The sequence below is a fragment of the Chrysemys picta genome, chromosome 9 (genome assembly GCF_011386835.1).
Source record: "Chrysemys picta bellii isolate R12L10 chromosome 9, ASM1138683v2, whole genome shotgun sequence".
In the NCBI taxonomy this organism is placed as follows: Eukaryota; Metazoa; Chordata; order Testudines; family Emydidae; genus Chrysemys; species Chrysemys picta.
In genome coordinates this window covers 28,136,769-28,152,531 of record NC_088799.1, presented here as the reverse complement: position 1 = coordinate 28,152,531, position 15,763 = coordinate 28,136,769, and the positions used below count along the sequence as shown (strand labels likewise).

The 15,763-nt window shown below is 45.2% G+C and overlaps 1 protein-coding gene across 1 annotated transcript in view; it reads right to left on the bottom strand.

Moving 5' to 3' along the window:
* Positions 1-2,346: 2,346 nt before the first annotated feature.
* The window catches only part of ANKUB1 (ankyrin repeat and ubiquitin domain containing 1), a 35,589-nt gene continuing 22,172 nt past the window's right edge, over positions 2,347-15,763 (bottom strand). Inside the window, 2 exon segments of the mRNA XM_008173638.4 lie at positions 2,347-4,908; positions 13,093-14,022. Coding sequence (XP_008171860.2) covers positions 4,824-4,908; positions 13,093-14,022 — 1,015 coding nt within the window. The 3' untranslated portion in view covers positions 2,347-4,823.

Below are 15,763 nucleotides of genomic sequence, written 5' to 3'. Positions count from 1 at the left end.
GAGCAGGAAGGTCTCCACGCCCGAGTGTGGGTCAGATTTATCCTGCAGTGCGGCCCACCCAGAGCGTGGATTAACATCTCCGCCGTAGTTTAGGGAAACTGTTTCAGTGCTGCTACTGATTTATAATTTCGTTAATTCCCACATTCAGGGTTTGATCCCGCAAAGCATGAGTGTAATCAAGTCCAGACAGTGCTTTACGCGTGCAAAGCGCTGTACGAGCCCTGCCCCTCACTAGTGAAGAGCTAAAGAATTGGTTTCAAACATTGTTAATATTTATAGGTGATGTGTAGCTGTGCTTCACCTCTAGCTTCCAATTTACTGTAAATTATTCAAAAGGGAAACGAGAGAATAAAGCAGCTAATACTTATTTGTGGGTGCCCTATGTAGGTGGGTGCACTAAGATTCCCACAGCTGGCAGATTTTATTTGGGAAGAAGTTAATTTAGAAATGGAAAAGGCCTGTGGATACCGAGTAAAATATTTACAAATTTAGTTTAAAAGTCACCCATTCATAGATATTCCCCCCCCCCCCCCCAAGTTTTTACAAATCTGGTGAAGGCATAGGGTTTGCTTCATAGACGTGGGCAGCCCATTTCATGAGGGTGTGCACCCAGGGAGACCTGCCCCCATCCACTCCCTCCTACTTCCCGCCCCCTGACTTCCCCCTTCAGAATCCCCAACCCCCTCTGCTACTTGTCCCCTTACTGCACCCCTAGGACCCTACCCCCTACCTGTCCCCTGACTACCCTGACCCTAATCCACACCCCCGCCCCCAAACAGACCCCCGGAACTCCCATGCCTATCCAACCGCTCCCCGCCCCCTGACAGGACCCCCAGAACTCCCGACCTACACAACCCCCCCTCCTCCAACCCCTCTTCACACCCCTGCCTCCTGACAGCCCCCCCCAGAACACCCGACTCATCCACCCCCCCCAGCTCCTTGTCCCCTGACCCCCCCCTCCAGAGACCCCTCCCCCAACTGCCCCTCCAGGACCCTCCTTGCTCCCTGTCCCCTAACTGCCCTGACCCCTATCCACCCCCTGCCCCGACAGACTCCCATGCCCCATCCAACCCCCCCTGCTCCCTGACTGCCCCCTCCAGAGATCCCCCACCCCTAACCACCCCACCCTGCTCCCTGTCCCCTGACTGCCCCCACCCCTTATCCAACTCCCCTGGCCCTGGACCCCTTACCATAAGATGAGGCTCCTAGCCTCCTCGTGGAGCTAAACACTGCCCTGCGGGAGTGCACAGCCCCGCCCCCGGAGCGCTGCGCACGCAGCGGTATGGCTCCAGGGGAGGGGCGAAGGTGGGAGAGGGGTCGGCAGCTTGCAGCGCTCGGCCGGGCGCTCCGGCCCGGGAGCGCAGACCCTGCGGCTTGCCGCGCCGGGAGAGGGAGCCATTTGCCCACCCCTGCATTAGGGTGTGCCTGGGCACACCCGGCACACCCTGTGCGCATGCCTATGTTTGCTTATCCCTAAATCCACTGTCCCCTCCAAAAAGGGCAGGAGGAAAACAATCAGCCTAATGTTCTTTATCGTTTTTCTGCCTGTTCCTTTTATCTAATTTTAAACTATTGGAAATATTAATAAACAGAAAATAATATTCTAAATGAAAATGTTTCCAACTGGTCTGAGAGACTGCCTGGGATGAGTAGGAGAGGTTTTTGTTTAAACATATCACTCATCTACTACAGGGCTAGGAACTGTAAAAAATCCTATAATAGTTTCATTGTGGATATCTGAAAAGAATTATATAAGCAAAATAGATCAGATTTTGATTTTACCAATGCTCTACAATGATACTCAAGTATCAGAGAGGTAGCTCTGTTAGTCTGGATCTGTGGCATCTTTGTGGCTTTTTGTTTATTGATGACATTGTAATTCCTATAAAGTGCAGTCTAGTGTAATATGACCACATTGGGACCAATTCTTTCATGCCACAAAAACAATGAGGAGTCTGGTGACATCTTAAAGACTAACAGATTTATTTGGGCATAAGTTTTCATGGGTAAAAAACCCACTTCTTCAGATGCATGGAAGAGGTGGGTTTTTTTACCCGCGAAAGCTTATGCCCAAATAAATCCGTTAGTCTTTAAGGTGCCACCGGACTCCTCGTTGTTTTTGTGGATACAGACTAACACGGCTACCCCTCTGATACTTGGTTTCATGTCACAGTGGACAAACTGCCACAGATTTAAATGGGAGGAGGAGCAGATCCTAGATTTGTAGTTAAAAGGTAGTAACCAATTGGTTTTAAGTACAAGTATGGTATATAAATGTGCAGCATTGAAAATAAAGATATTATATGCTAATACCTGTCAAAAGAAGATATATAAGAAAAATGGAAATACATTGTAATCATTTTTATTTTTACAATTCTGTAGAAAAACAATCTTATATTTTGTGTGTGAGATTCATGTTGACATTGGTTGAGAAGAATACTGAGATGTCAAAAATCACAGGCAACATACAGTGCAATCAGTTGCTAGACCAACAAATCTATTCCAGTTGTTAATTTAATAGCTCACCTGTCCATCTTTTCTCTCATAGGAGTGAGGGGGCAGAGAAGAAATACACAGGAAGACACACATACGCATTGTTACTCCTGCTTCCCACAGAACCACTGACGATACTATCTCAGGGCATGTCTACACTGCCCTGCAGTTCGGACTACGAGACTGTGAACAGCAGTGCGCACCTAAGTCCTGTGCTGTAACTCTCCTGTGCAGACACTGTGGGAACAAGGTTCCCAGTACTTATTACCACAGTCCTGTTTGAAGAGGACTATATTAATGTAAATGAGAAACCTTTTTGCTTGTGCCTGCAGCATCCACATGGGGGAGTTATAGCACAGCACTTTGGTGTGCACTATTCTTCACAGCCCCATAGTCTGAGGCAGGCCAGGCAGTGTAGGCATGCCCTCAGAGACAATTTTATCATTTTATATTTCAATCTGAAAGTGCTACCTGTATATCAGGGACATTTTGAGAGATGGAAATGATTTATTAAGCACTCTAGTCCATATGCCTGCCAATGCAGGAGATTTCATTTTATGAAATGGCAGGATTTTAAATGTGTGACCCCTTTTTCTTTGTGTATTTTACAGTACTTCTAATTCAGTTCATCTGACAGGGTATGTAATAGAATATTTCACACTAACTGGGGTCCCTGTTCTTCTCCCATTTAAGTCAATGGTAAATCTATGATTTCTGTGGGAGACAAGTCAGGCTCTGTACACCAAAATGCTTTGCAGAGATAAGTAGTACAGCCTCAGTTAGAGCCTGATCATGTTAACTCTTACTCATGCAAATAAGTCTTACTCATTCTAACATTAGCTGATCAAGTCAGTAGATAATCACCCCTGTCATGTGACAAGGATGTTAACTTTTTTTAACCCTTTCCCATATCAAATGACTGGGGTCAGACAATAAAGACCAGTCTCTTAAGCCAGGTCTACACTCAAACATTAAGTCAATCCACCTAAATCACTCAGAGGAATGAAAAATCCATATTCCTGAGTGATGTAGTTAAGGCAACCGAACCCCCACTGTAGATAGCACTAGGGTGACAGAAGAATTCTTCTGTTGACCTAGGCTATGTCTACACTACCACAGTAAATCAACCTACACTACGCAACTCCAGCTACGTGAATAACGTAGCTGGAGTCGACATACCTTAGGACGAATTACCGCAGGGTCTACACCACGGGAGGGGTGGGGTCGACGGGAGAAACTTTCCTGTCTGCCCACCTTACTCTTCTCCTCGGGTAGAGTACAGGGGTCAACTGGAGAGCGATCTGCTCTCGATTTGGTGGGTCTTCACTAGACCCGCTAAATTGACCGCTGGTGGATCGATCTCAGAGCGTGGATCCTGGCTGTAGTGTCGATGTAGCCCTAGCTATCGGCTCTTGGGAGGTGGATTAACTAAGCCAACGAGAGAATCTTTCCCATCATTGTAATTAATTTCAACACTAAAGCTCTGCTGCTGTGCTGCTTAGTATTTCAAGTGTAGACAAGGCCTTGCAAACACTCCTGTTCATCACACATTTACTGCACACAGGACTAGTCCCTTGAGTTCAATGGGACTGCACAAGTAAGGATTACTCATATAAGTAAGGTGTGACAGAACGAGAACCCTAAATAAATATCTCAATAGAAGAGAGAAAGAAAGTATGCAAGAGAGAAAAGATAGATTTGCAGATGAGACTTAAAAAGGGTAGAGAGACACAGGGCAGACTGTTCCGGATAGCAGGAGCTGCAGAAAAGATTTTAATCAAAGTCATTTTGAAACTGTTTTAGATATAGGAGTGGAAGGTCTTTAAACTCCTAGGGAGTGCCAGAGGATGAAGTCTGCTAGCATGACTAGAGGTTCAATGGGAGATTCTCACAGGCTTTGCTTAGCACATTAAAGCTTAGTCCTAGGTGATCTAATTTTTCCTCTCACGGTAGTGCTATACAATGCTGAAAACCTTTGGTTCATACTAATCTAATGAGTCATTCTTTTTCCCTTACACGTTGTATTCAGTTTTTCAGAATTATTTTTGTCACATGATTTAATCTTTTTTCTCTTTAGAGCTAAAGAGATCAAACATCTGAAACAGATGAAGCCCAGAGCATCCACTAATGATTTATACATTATCTTCATGTAATGTATTAATTGTTAATATACCTTCATTGACCATATCTGTGTACTATGTCAGTGGAAAAAATTGAATTTAGGATGCTTGTCAAATAGGACATTGATGATAATGTTAGAGCATTCAAACATAGGCTTTCTTCCCAAACTACAGGTTCCTGGAAACATTTAATATGAAATCAGGCCTTTATCAGTATACAGGTTTGCAGACACTCTTCTTAGCTAGGGTTCTTGCAATTCCCAGTTGTTGAAGCCATGGTTTCTCTTTAAATGCACTGCAAGACAAGTGACAGGACAAATTAACTGTTTCCATATACATATATCGGCTTATATCGTATATACTCAATCATAAGCCGATTCGTTTATAAGCCGACCCCCCCCCCCCAAGATGGATAAGTAAAAATGGAAATTTTTTATAACCCGTTCATAAGCCGACCCTATAATTCAGGGGTCAGCAAACTCTGGCTCCCTGGCCATCAGGATAAGCCGTTGGGGGGGGTCGAGATGGTTTGTTTACCTCGAGCGTCCAGAGGCACGGAGGTAAACCTAAGTAAACGAAGTGTCCCAGCGCACCAGCTGCTTACCCTGACGGGCTGGGACAGCAGCTGGTGAGGAAATTTTTTTTGTGGGGGAGAAGCTGGGAGTCAGAGGAGTAACCCCTGTGACCACCCCCCACATGACCCCACCCCTGGCCCGGGACCCCCACACTCTCCCCATCCCATCCCTTTCCACCTTATCTGGGGAGGGCCAGGGGAGAATGTCTCTGACCTGGTTGGAACTGCTCTGGCAGGCTGGGCAGCGCGGCCGCAGCATGTTCCAGCAGGCTGTGCTGGGCGGCGCAGCCCCAGCCTGCACTGGGGGGTGGGGCCGAGCGGCATGGTTGCAGCCTGCCAGCCTCAGAGCTGCAGCTGCTTCGGAGGCTGGGGAGAGAGCAGTGTGGACAGAAGTGGAGAGACTCTGGCCCTGCCTCTTCCCTTCTGTCTCTGCTGGCTGTGCTGCCCCTCCTTGCTCCCTCTGTTGGGCGGAGGGACTGTGTCCCACCTCTCCCTCTCCTTACCCGTTCATAAGTCAACCCCCTTGTCTGGTGCTTCCCTTTTTTACTAAAAAAATTCGGCTTATGAACGAGTATATATGGTATATCTTGCACCTTTTGCACAGGCAAAACTGCACCTTTTGCACAGGCAAAACTTCCATTGACTTGACTGGGTATTTTTCCCAAGAAAGCAAGATCAAGTTCATAATATACAATTCTTCTCACTAATGGCCTGATTATCAGTCTGACTATGCACAATTAATTGTCTAATTTGTGTGTACAATACCATGATTGAAAGTAATTGAATGTGCATATTATATGGTTAGATACAAACAGGCCATGAGCAGCAACCTGATATGAGTGCACACTGGAACTGCTGTAGTAGTGTGCACAAATTAGACACACAATTGCTCACAGGAAATTTAGAAAATCAGTTAAATGTATGGGAAATAACAGTGAAGAAGAAATATCATAGATTTTATCCAGTGATAAATTAAAACCATTTTTACACATCTTTTATCTACAGTGTCCGTCCATCTAGTATTATTTTGATAACCCCAAAAAACGCATTCACAAAGTATATTTTAAAGCATTTTTATCATATTACCACATTACTTTGTATTCATATATTTTATTCTGTAATCCTCAAGGATTGTTTAATATTATTGCCTAAAAAGAAGCAAACAGTTTTGATAGAGCATAAGCCCAAAGTTTGAATCAGCAGATTCATTTACACAACGCGTACACTACTGTTTTGGTAATAGAATGTGTCGGTCTGTGGCCCTGATCATGGCCTTCAGATTCATGCATCTATCTCCCCTGCTAGAGCAGGGATCTGTGGCACCTACAGCTATATGCATGTTACGCACAGTGCATACTGCTGGGCAGCAGTGAGGGGGAACAGCATTGGCCATATCACTGCCCATTCAGATTTGGTCATAACAGCAGAGGGGGGAGTGCTACAGGGATTAAACTGAGTGAGTGGTGTTGTGACCAGGTGCATGGGCATTGCAGCACTATTGAAGTTTAGCCTCATGTCATGACAGAAGGGACACAGTGCCAAACCTGAGTGGCACTGCGACTCCCCTGCACCAGATTACAATACCATTTATCCCCTCCCTGTCCTGACAGAGGGCTGGTGGTAGGGCCAAACCTGAGTGGGCAATGAGGTGGCCAGTTCTGCTCCTCTTTACTGCTGCTGTGGGACTGGCTCCTGCACAAGAGTTCCTCAGGGGATCTGCCTGGCCCTGCCCCGCTTCAGCACCCTGTGTCCCATCTCAGAGTTGGGGACCTACATAGCACCTGGGCAGGCCGGTCTGGAAGGCAGGGGTGCAGCGTGGTGCTAGGGACAGCAGCTGCAGCAAGGATGGCTTTACAGCAGTGGCGAGCACAGCGGCGGCTCCAGGCACCAGCGCTCCAAGGTGAGGGTGGCAGTCAGGCAGCCTTCGGCGGCTTGCCTGCGGGAGGTCTGCCAGTCCCGCGGATTCGGCGGCAATTCCAGTGGCAGGTACGCCGAAGCCGCGGGGCCGGTGGACCTCCTGCAGGCATGCCGCTGAATCCGCGGGACTGGGGACCTCCCACAGGCAGCCGGCCTGCCGTATTTGGGGTGGCAAAAAAGCTAGAGCCGCCCCTGGGTGGGCAACCTGCGGCCCACCTGGGTAATTTGATTGCGGATCGTGAGACATTTTGCTGACGTTGATCGTCCGCAGGCACGGCCCCCCACAGCTCCCAGTGGCCACAGTTCGCTGTTCCCAGCCAATGGGGGTTGTTGGGGGCAGCCTTGGCCAGGAAAAGTCTTGTTTGTGCATCTCCACTGAAGCGAGGGGGAGGTGCAGGGCTTCTGTGCAGGGATATGGAGGTGGAGCAGCCAGTCATTCCAAAGACAAGGCAACCCTCCCTCTTCCAACAATTAACAGAGAACTCTGAAGAAATCCATGTGGAGTGTTCCTCCTCCTATACTCCTACCATTGGTTTTACTACATAAGGACAGCCATACTGGGTCAGACCAATGGTCCAACTAGCCCAGTGTCCTGTCTTCTGACAGTGGCTGGTGTCAGATGCTTCAGAGGGAGTGAACAGAACAGGGCAATTTACTGAGTTCCAGTCCCAGGTTCTAGCAGTCAGAGGTTTAGGGACACCAGAACATGGGGAAGGAGGTTGATCTGACAATAAAGTGCCACATTACTACTTAAGAATGGCAACTAGAATCAGAAAACCATAGAAATGTAGGGGGACTGGAAGGGACCTCAATAGGTCATCTAGTCCAGTCCCCTGCACTGAAGCAGGACTAAGTATTAACTAGATCACCCCAACAGGTGTCTGTATAACCTGTTCTTAAAAACTTTCAATGACAGACTCCACAACCCCCCCTAGGCAATTTATTCTAGTGCTTAACTACCTTTACAGTTAGAAAGATTTTCCTGATGTCTAATCTAAATCTCCCTTGCTACAATTTAAGCCTATTACTTCTTGTCCTGTCCTCAGTGGGTAAGGAGAACAATTTATCACCTCCTCTAACAACCTTTTACATACTTGAAGACTGTTACCATGTCCCTCCTCAGTCGTCTCTTCTCCAGATAAACAAACCCAATTTTTTTTCAATTTTTCCTCATACGTCATATTTTCTACACCTTTAATTATTTTTGTTGCTTTTCTCTGGATTTTCTCCAATTTGTCCACATCTTTCCCAAACTGTGGTGCCCAGAACTTGACCCAATACTCCAGTAGAGGTCTTATCAGTGCTGAGTAGAGTGGAAGAATTACTTCTTGTGTCTTGGTAATACAACACTCCTGGTAATACATGCCAGAATGATGTTTGCTTTTTCTGCAACCCTATTACATTGTTGACTCATATTTAGTTTATGATTCACTGTAACCCCCAGATCTTTTTCGGCAGTACTCCTTCCTAGGCAGTCATTTCCCATTTTGTATTTGTACAATTGATTACTTCCTAACTGCATTTGTCCTTATTGAATTCCATCCTATTTACTTCAGACCATTGTTCCAGTTTTGAAATCTACTTCTGTCCTCCAAAGTGCTTGTAATCCCTCTCAGTTTGGTATCATCCATAAAATGTATAAGTATACTCTCTATACCATTATCCAAATCATTTGAACAGAAGTGGACCCAGAACTGATCCCTGTGGGACTCCAATTGATACGCTCTTCCAGCTTGATTGTGAATCACTAATAACTACTCTCTGAGTATAGTTTTCCAGCCAGTTGTGCACCCACCTTGTAATAGGCTAATCTAGGCTATATTTCTCTAGTATGTTTCTGAGATCATGTAAACCAATATCAAAAGGCTTACTAAAGTTGACATATATCACCATCTACTGCTTTCCCCCTATCCACCAGGCTTGTTATCCTATCAAAGAAGGATATTAGGTTGGTTTGACATTATTTGTTCTTGACAAATCCATGTTGACTCTTACCTTATTCAAATTGATTGTTTGAATTCAGGTACTGAAGTTAAGCTGATAGGTCTATAATTCCCTGGGCTGTCCTTATTCCCATTTTTATAGATAGGTACTATGTTTGACCACCCTTTCAACCTGCAAAAATGGGACACATGCAGGAGCCCTGCCCCCCAGCTCCTCTATGTCCCCCTGAGACTCTGGCCAGGCCAGAAGTCAAAGCTGGGCAGTGGTAAGAGCCGCCTAGGGAGCCTGGGCTGCTGTGGGGAGCACTGGACCCTCCACCTGCCCTGAGTGGGAGGCCGGGGTGCCCAAGAGGCATGCCACCCAGGGCAGGTGAATCATCCAGGGCTCCACACAGCATTTCGGGCTCCCTGGGTGGCTCTCATTACTGCCCGGCTCCAGCTTCTGGCCTGGGGCAGGGCTTGGGGGGGAAGAGGAGGCAGGGCCAGCTTTAGGACCTGCGGGGCCCAATTCAAATACCCGGCGGCGGTCCAGGTCTTCAGCGGTGGGTGGTCCTTCACTTGGCTCTGGGTCTTCCACAGCACTGAAGGACCCCCCATGCCGCCGAAATGCCGCCAAAGACCCGGAGCGGACCCCCCTGCCACCAAAGCACCGCCGAAGACCTGGAGTGGACCGCCGCCAGGTGAGTAAAAAAAATTTTTAAATTAAAAAGACGCCTAAGGCGCGGAGCCCTCTTAGGCGCGGAGCCTGATTCCGGGGAATCGGGGGAATCAGCCTAAAGCCGGCCCTGAGAGGAGGAGCAGGGGACAGGGCCTCATGGCCTGGGGGGGGGGTGCTAAGGCCCACCTCATCCATCCCACCAAGAAAAGGTTGGCATCACCCCTAAGCCTCGGGCAGGCACGGAGTGGCGCCACAGGAAATTTGGGACAAATGCTGACCTGGACTTGAAATGTACATTTTGGGACTGTCCTGCCCAATTAGGGACAGGTGGGTCACCCTACCTCTGCACAGTGTGACCTTGCATGTGCCATAAGTATGAAGTCACACTGTGCAGAGGACACCATTTTGTAGAGCAAAATGGCATCCTCCATGCAGTATAACCTCACGTGTATGGGGTATGCAAGTTCACGCTGTGTGGAGAATACCATTTTGCTCTCCAAAATGGAGTCCTCCATGCTGTCTGGGGTCTCAGGAGGAAATAATTCATTAAAATGGGGTCATGCCAGCAAAAAGTTTGGGAACCCGAGTTATCGCTTAGTGGAAATAGACTCAAGCTTGGCACTGGCTCTGTTCACACTTGTCAATGTTTCCATTTGCACCTTGGAATCATACATTGCTCTTCTCCCTGTCTTTCAGCCATAAAAAAAATCTGACAGATTCTTCCTGCCACCTATTACTAACAGCAATTCAAAATCATCTGTTTTTCTTGACATTTTTCTGCCCTTTAACAGTTTCACACCCACTTTCTTCCCCTGAGGGCAAAGGAGTTCACCCTCCTCCCAACAGTTTGATTTTTAAAATGAAAGGAGACAATAACAATGTGCCAGATCCTGAGCTTCTCACTCAACATTTACTGAGACAAATTCCCATTAACTGAATAAACACTAACACCCTAATTCATCAAGACACAAGTCCATGAGGAGAGTCTTTGAAGCCAATGGTGCTTAAAATTAGGCATGTACTTAATTCCCTTATATCAGTCCAAATTCTGATGTCTTCACTTAGTTGCAGATTCAACAAGGTAATTATTTTTCCTTTAAAAGTATCTTATTAACTTCGTCTGCATAATTTACATAACCCCCCTCTTATTTGTGCATGTTTAATATTCCTGGGAATGTGTAGTACTTCCTCACTCATAATTTACTGTAAAAAGCAACAGAGGGTCCTGTGGCACCTTTAAGACTAACAGAAGTATTGGGAGCATAAGCTTTCGTGGGTAAGAACCTCACTTCTTGTATCTGAAGAAGTGAGGTTCTTACCCACGAAAGCTTATGCTCCCAATACTTCTGTTAGTCTTAAAGGTGCCACAGGACCCTCTGTTGCTTTTTACAGATTCAGACTAACACGGCTACCCCTCTGATACATAATTTACTGTGTTACCTAGTCAGGGGTGAAAGTAGAATGGAGCTCTTACCAGTACGGGGGCGCTCTGACCCGCCTGGAAGGGGCGGGGGTCAGTGTCCCCCAGCCAGCCCATCTGCACTCCAATGGCAATTTAAAGGGCCCGGGGCTCTAGCTGGTGGTGGCAGCAGCAGCCGGAGCCCCAGGCCCTTTTAAATCGCGGCCCCAGGGCAGCTACTTCTTTTGCCCCAGCCCGTTGGCGGCCCCGTTGGCTGCCCCTTTTGCGCCCCCCCTATTGACAGCCCAACTGGTAGGGATCCGGCAGGGCCGCCAATGGGGGGCGCAAAAGGGGCAGTGATGTTAAAGTGCTGCCATGGCAGTGCTTTAAGCAGAGTCCTTAAAGCCCTGCCGCGGCAGCGCTTTAAAGTCAGCAGTACGGGCCGGTACTGGTGGCTACTTTTTACTGGTACGCCGTACCAGCCCATACTGCCTTACTTTCACCCCTGTCCCTAGTTCTTCTGTGTTTGTTGTTTAAGAATTTTTTCAGCATTCTCTGAAGCTTACTATTTATATTTCTAGACTGAAGGGCATTGGCTAAGTGCAAGGCTTCTGGTCAGCTAAAGATGTTCTTCTATCAACGATTATTCTCAGTACAAGGCCTCAATTGTAACTGATATGTACGTTAATAACTGCTACCAGTAGGTGGCAGTAATCCCTCATCAAACATATCCTACAAAAATTTCCTGCTAATATCTATCCGCAGTGTTGTTGTAGCCGTGTGGATGCTACGATATAAGAGAGACAAGGTGAGTGAAGACCTTTATACACCTCAGAATCATTAATTACAGTAAAGGAAGAAAAAAATTTCTGGAGGGAAAATTATCATTCTTTTATTGCCAACTTCTGGTGATGAGAGAGACAAGCTTTCAAGCTACACAGAGCTCTTCCTCAGGTCAGGGAAAGGTATTGAGAGCGTCACTGCTAAATACAAGGTCAAACAGATAGTTTAGCGTAAGTTGTTAGCACATACTCTAAGGGACCATTTACCTTAGTACCTTTCCCAGACTTGAGGAAGAGTTTTGTGTAGCTCGAAAGCGTGTCTCGCTCACCAACAGATGCTTGGTCCAATAAAAGATATTACCTCATCCACCTTGTCTCTGCCAATATTGGTTATTTGTAACTTCCAAGAAAGTGCCAATTATAATTCACCAGTCCATGATTAAAAAACCTTAGTGACCAGTTGTAACGTCACACAAACAAAATACAGCTTTAAAAAACCTGATAGTTTTTGGATCAGCTTCTACGTATTTTGGTTTCTTTTCTCATTCATTTTAATAACGAGGGCAAAACAGAACTGTAAATCAAATCACATTATTATACCTAGAAAATACAGTTACTTACCTGTTGTAACAGTTGTTCTTTGAGATGTGGCTGCAGATATGTATTCCACAACCCACCCTTGGTGGCAGATCTGGCAATGCTCTTGCACATGAGCCTCCCCCAGACACTTCAGACAGCTGAAGTCCGGGTCGCTCACTGGCATAGGCTTGCCACAGGAGGCACAGAGTTTGAAGTCTGGAGACTGGGGCATGTCCCTCTACGCAACTGTGGGGTCTAACTATATACACTACTAAGAGAAATAAACTAAAGGTAACTAAACCTGTGAAGAAAGAAGGGAATAACAAAGCCACTAGATGAAAGCCTTGCCAAGGCAAGAGGAGTTGTTCCAGCAACCATCTTGGGCGGTAAGAAGGAACTGAGAGGGTGCGGGTTGTCCGGGACCCTTATACCAGTGCACGAGCGCATAGCATCAGAGGGCGCTAAAGCTGGTCCAACGGATACCACTGAAGGAAAAATCTCTAACGACTGTGCCTGGGGCACGCCCACACCTAATGTGGAATGGACATGAGCAAGCACTGGGAGAAGAAAATATAAACACCTGGGAGGAACATAAATAAAGAAGGAAAACAAAAGAGAATACCATACCTGGCAATAGCTAAGCAGTAGATTGCATTATCTCTTGGAGTTCTTCCATTGTGTTCTGAGAAACACTCAGAGGAGGAATTTAAGAGCAATTTAGCATTAGGTGTTGAATAGTAGAAAGGAGGGCGTGAATTTCTGAGGCTAGAAATAGGGGGCAAAGGAACTTTAGCTAAACACATATTTTGGTCCATACTTTCATCTTTTCTAGGCTGAGCAGCCTTCTTTCTAATATTCTTCTTTTGGTGAAGTCTGTGTATGTTAGGGAGCTTATTCGTGTCTTCCAATGGAGGTAATTTGAGCTTTATTACTTTTTGGTTCCCCTTTGTAATTGTCAAGGGACATGACTCTCTCTCATGTGGAGTTTGATCAGTTAGGTTTGGTAACTGATAGTCCGTATTGCCTGCTGCCTTGATCCTGGCTTTGGAAGTCATTTTCGGCTTTGTGAAGCCATCCACAATAACAGTGTCCCCCACTCGTGTTCTGAAGACTGCAGCCTGGTTAAGCCATTTCGTGGTAAAGATGTGACTCTGAGCCCTAAGCAACCACTGCTTTAATTTAATGTAGATCTTCATGGGAAGTGAAAAATTAGGATAAGAAACCACTGACCACATTTTGGTAACTAAATATAGCACACAATCCTTATGCTTGTGTTTGATGCATATGTTCAGAGGAATTTGCCCTGCTGGATTTTGGCACTCTAGGCACAACACACTATAATTGACAAAGGCCTTCAGTATAATTAGTTGGCCTGCTTCTGCAGCTGCATGAACCGGACATTTAGTTACATCTGGATGATGTGTTTCCTGACACCATTCTCGGTAGGGATGAACACCCACAGCCGCATTGGGTCTCACTCCTTGTTTCAGGATCCATGCCGCGAGCTCAAGGTGCCCAAAAAATGCTGCCATGTAAAGAGCCACCCTCTTCTGATATCTGAAAAAAAGAAACATGCAAAAAAATTAATTAACTGAACTGAAGAAATCCAACATCACATAAGCATTAGAAAAATACTACCTTTCAAAATGATGTATATTTCTTTGCAGAATGACAGCACAAAAATATTCAGCCAAACATATGCCAAGATATGTCTGTAAGTCTCATAATTTTGTGCTCTAATGGGCTGATTAGATAATATGATCCCCATATGAATAAGTAATTTGTACCTTTGTTAAAAGGCTTAGTCACTGTTGATCATATTTGTTATCCACAAATGAAAACAGAGGCATACGCTGATTTTACAGTCTGTGGAGAGAAGATTTTAAGATGACCCACTAGAGATATCGTGGGTGAAGAAGGGTTTCATAAAGTGGAACAGGATTTACAGTTTACACAAGGTAAGGTGTTTCACATCCACATGACATTCAAAAATGTGAGAAGATGAGTACCATGAGATCTTTAAAGGCCAGTGTAAAAAGAGTGCAAGTATTTCAGAGACAAATAGTTGGACATTTTAAAAGGGGGGGGGGGAGATTAAATGATACAGGTACAAAATAGGGGACGAGGGTTAAAATACATGTAAAGAGGATAGACTTGTCTGGCTAATTCTTATCTAACAATTCCTTATGTTCTGTGTGTCCTTGTTCTTGGTAAAGACAGTAGAAACCACTTGCTATGCAAAGCCACTGCCACTAAATAGAAAAATAAACCTTAGACTATCACCACAATCTACATATGGAGTAATATTGACACTGAGCTACTATTTCATATACTGTAATCCATATGACAATTATTTTCATTATATTGCATCTTTCATTACATTTCCACTAATCGAGAGCTACTCTATTCTAGCTTAATACTCCGTTCAAGTCCGTTATTCATACATTGCCCCTTTTATATCCTATAGTGCATTCATAATTAGATACCACAAAGGGGCACTGTGTTTATAATGCCCAGATTTAAAGGAAACAGATTAAACTCAGATGAGATATTGCCATCTTCTGGAAAGTAGTATGACTTGTAAAAAATTGATGGGGTGATGAACTATTCCCGACAGCAATAGGCTATTTGAACTCAGGGCAGACTCTATAGTATGAAGGCACTAATTAATTATTTCCAAATCTATAGCGTCAAGTCATTTGTTAGCTAGCATCAGTTGTAAAAAGACACCATTTGTTTATATTTCTGACACTTTACAGTCTGGGTTTTTAATTAGTAAATTAAATATTGAGGAATCTTGTGCTCTACTCCTGTTATAACCCCCATAAGATGGGGGAAACAAAAAACTTGATAAAGTCAAGTTCCACAAGGTCTGTAGCCATGTTCTAAACATGGTGCCACACTATCAGGCAGTGCTGTGATTTCTTACACGGGCAAAGGCTGGTATACTGTAGTTCATTTAGAATAAATCTTATTGTGTTATGTCATGTCTAAAGATCTTTCATAGTCAAATGATCTTCTTTATCCAGTTAGGTCAGTAATAGGATGCTTTTCCCCATGCACTGATAAGATCTGGGATCCTTTCTCTCCTTTGTATCTCTCACCAAAGCTATGTACTGCAAAACAATCTATATGTGTTCAGAGTTATTAAGGGGGCATTAAATATGGCATTGGATTGCAAAAATCTCCATGAAAATGTAGTGGCACAGTCACAAAAGCTACCTGGTCCCCTTTACCATAACAACTTAAAACTAATTATATTTTACTTGCCTAGAAAAACTCATTCCAGGTGAATGGG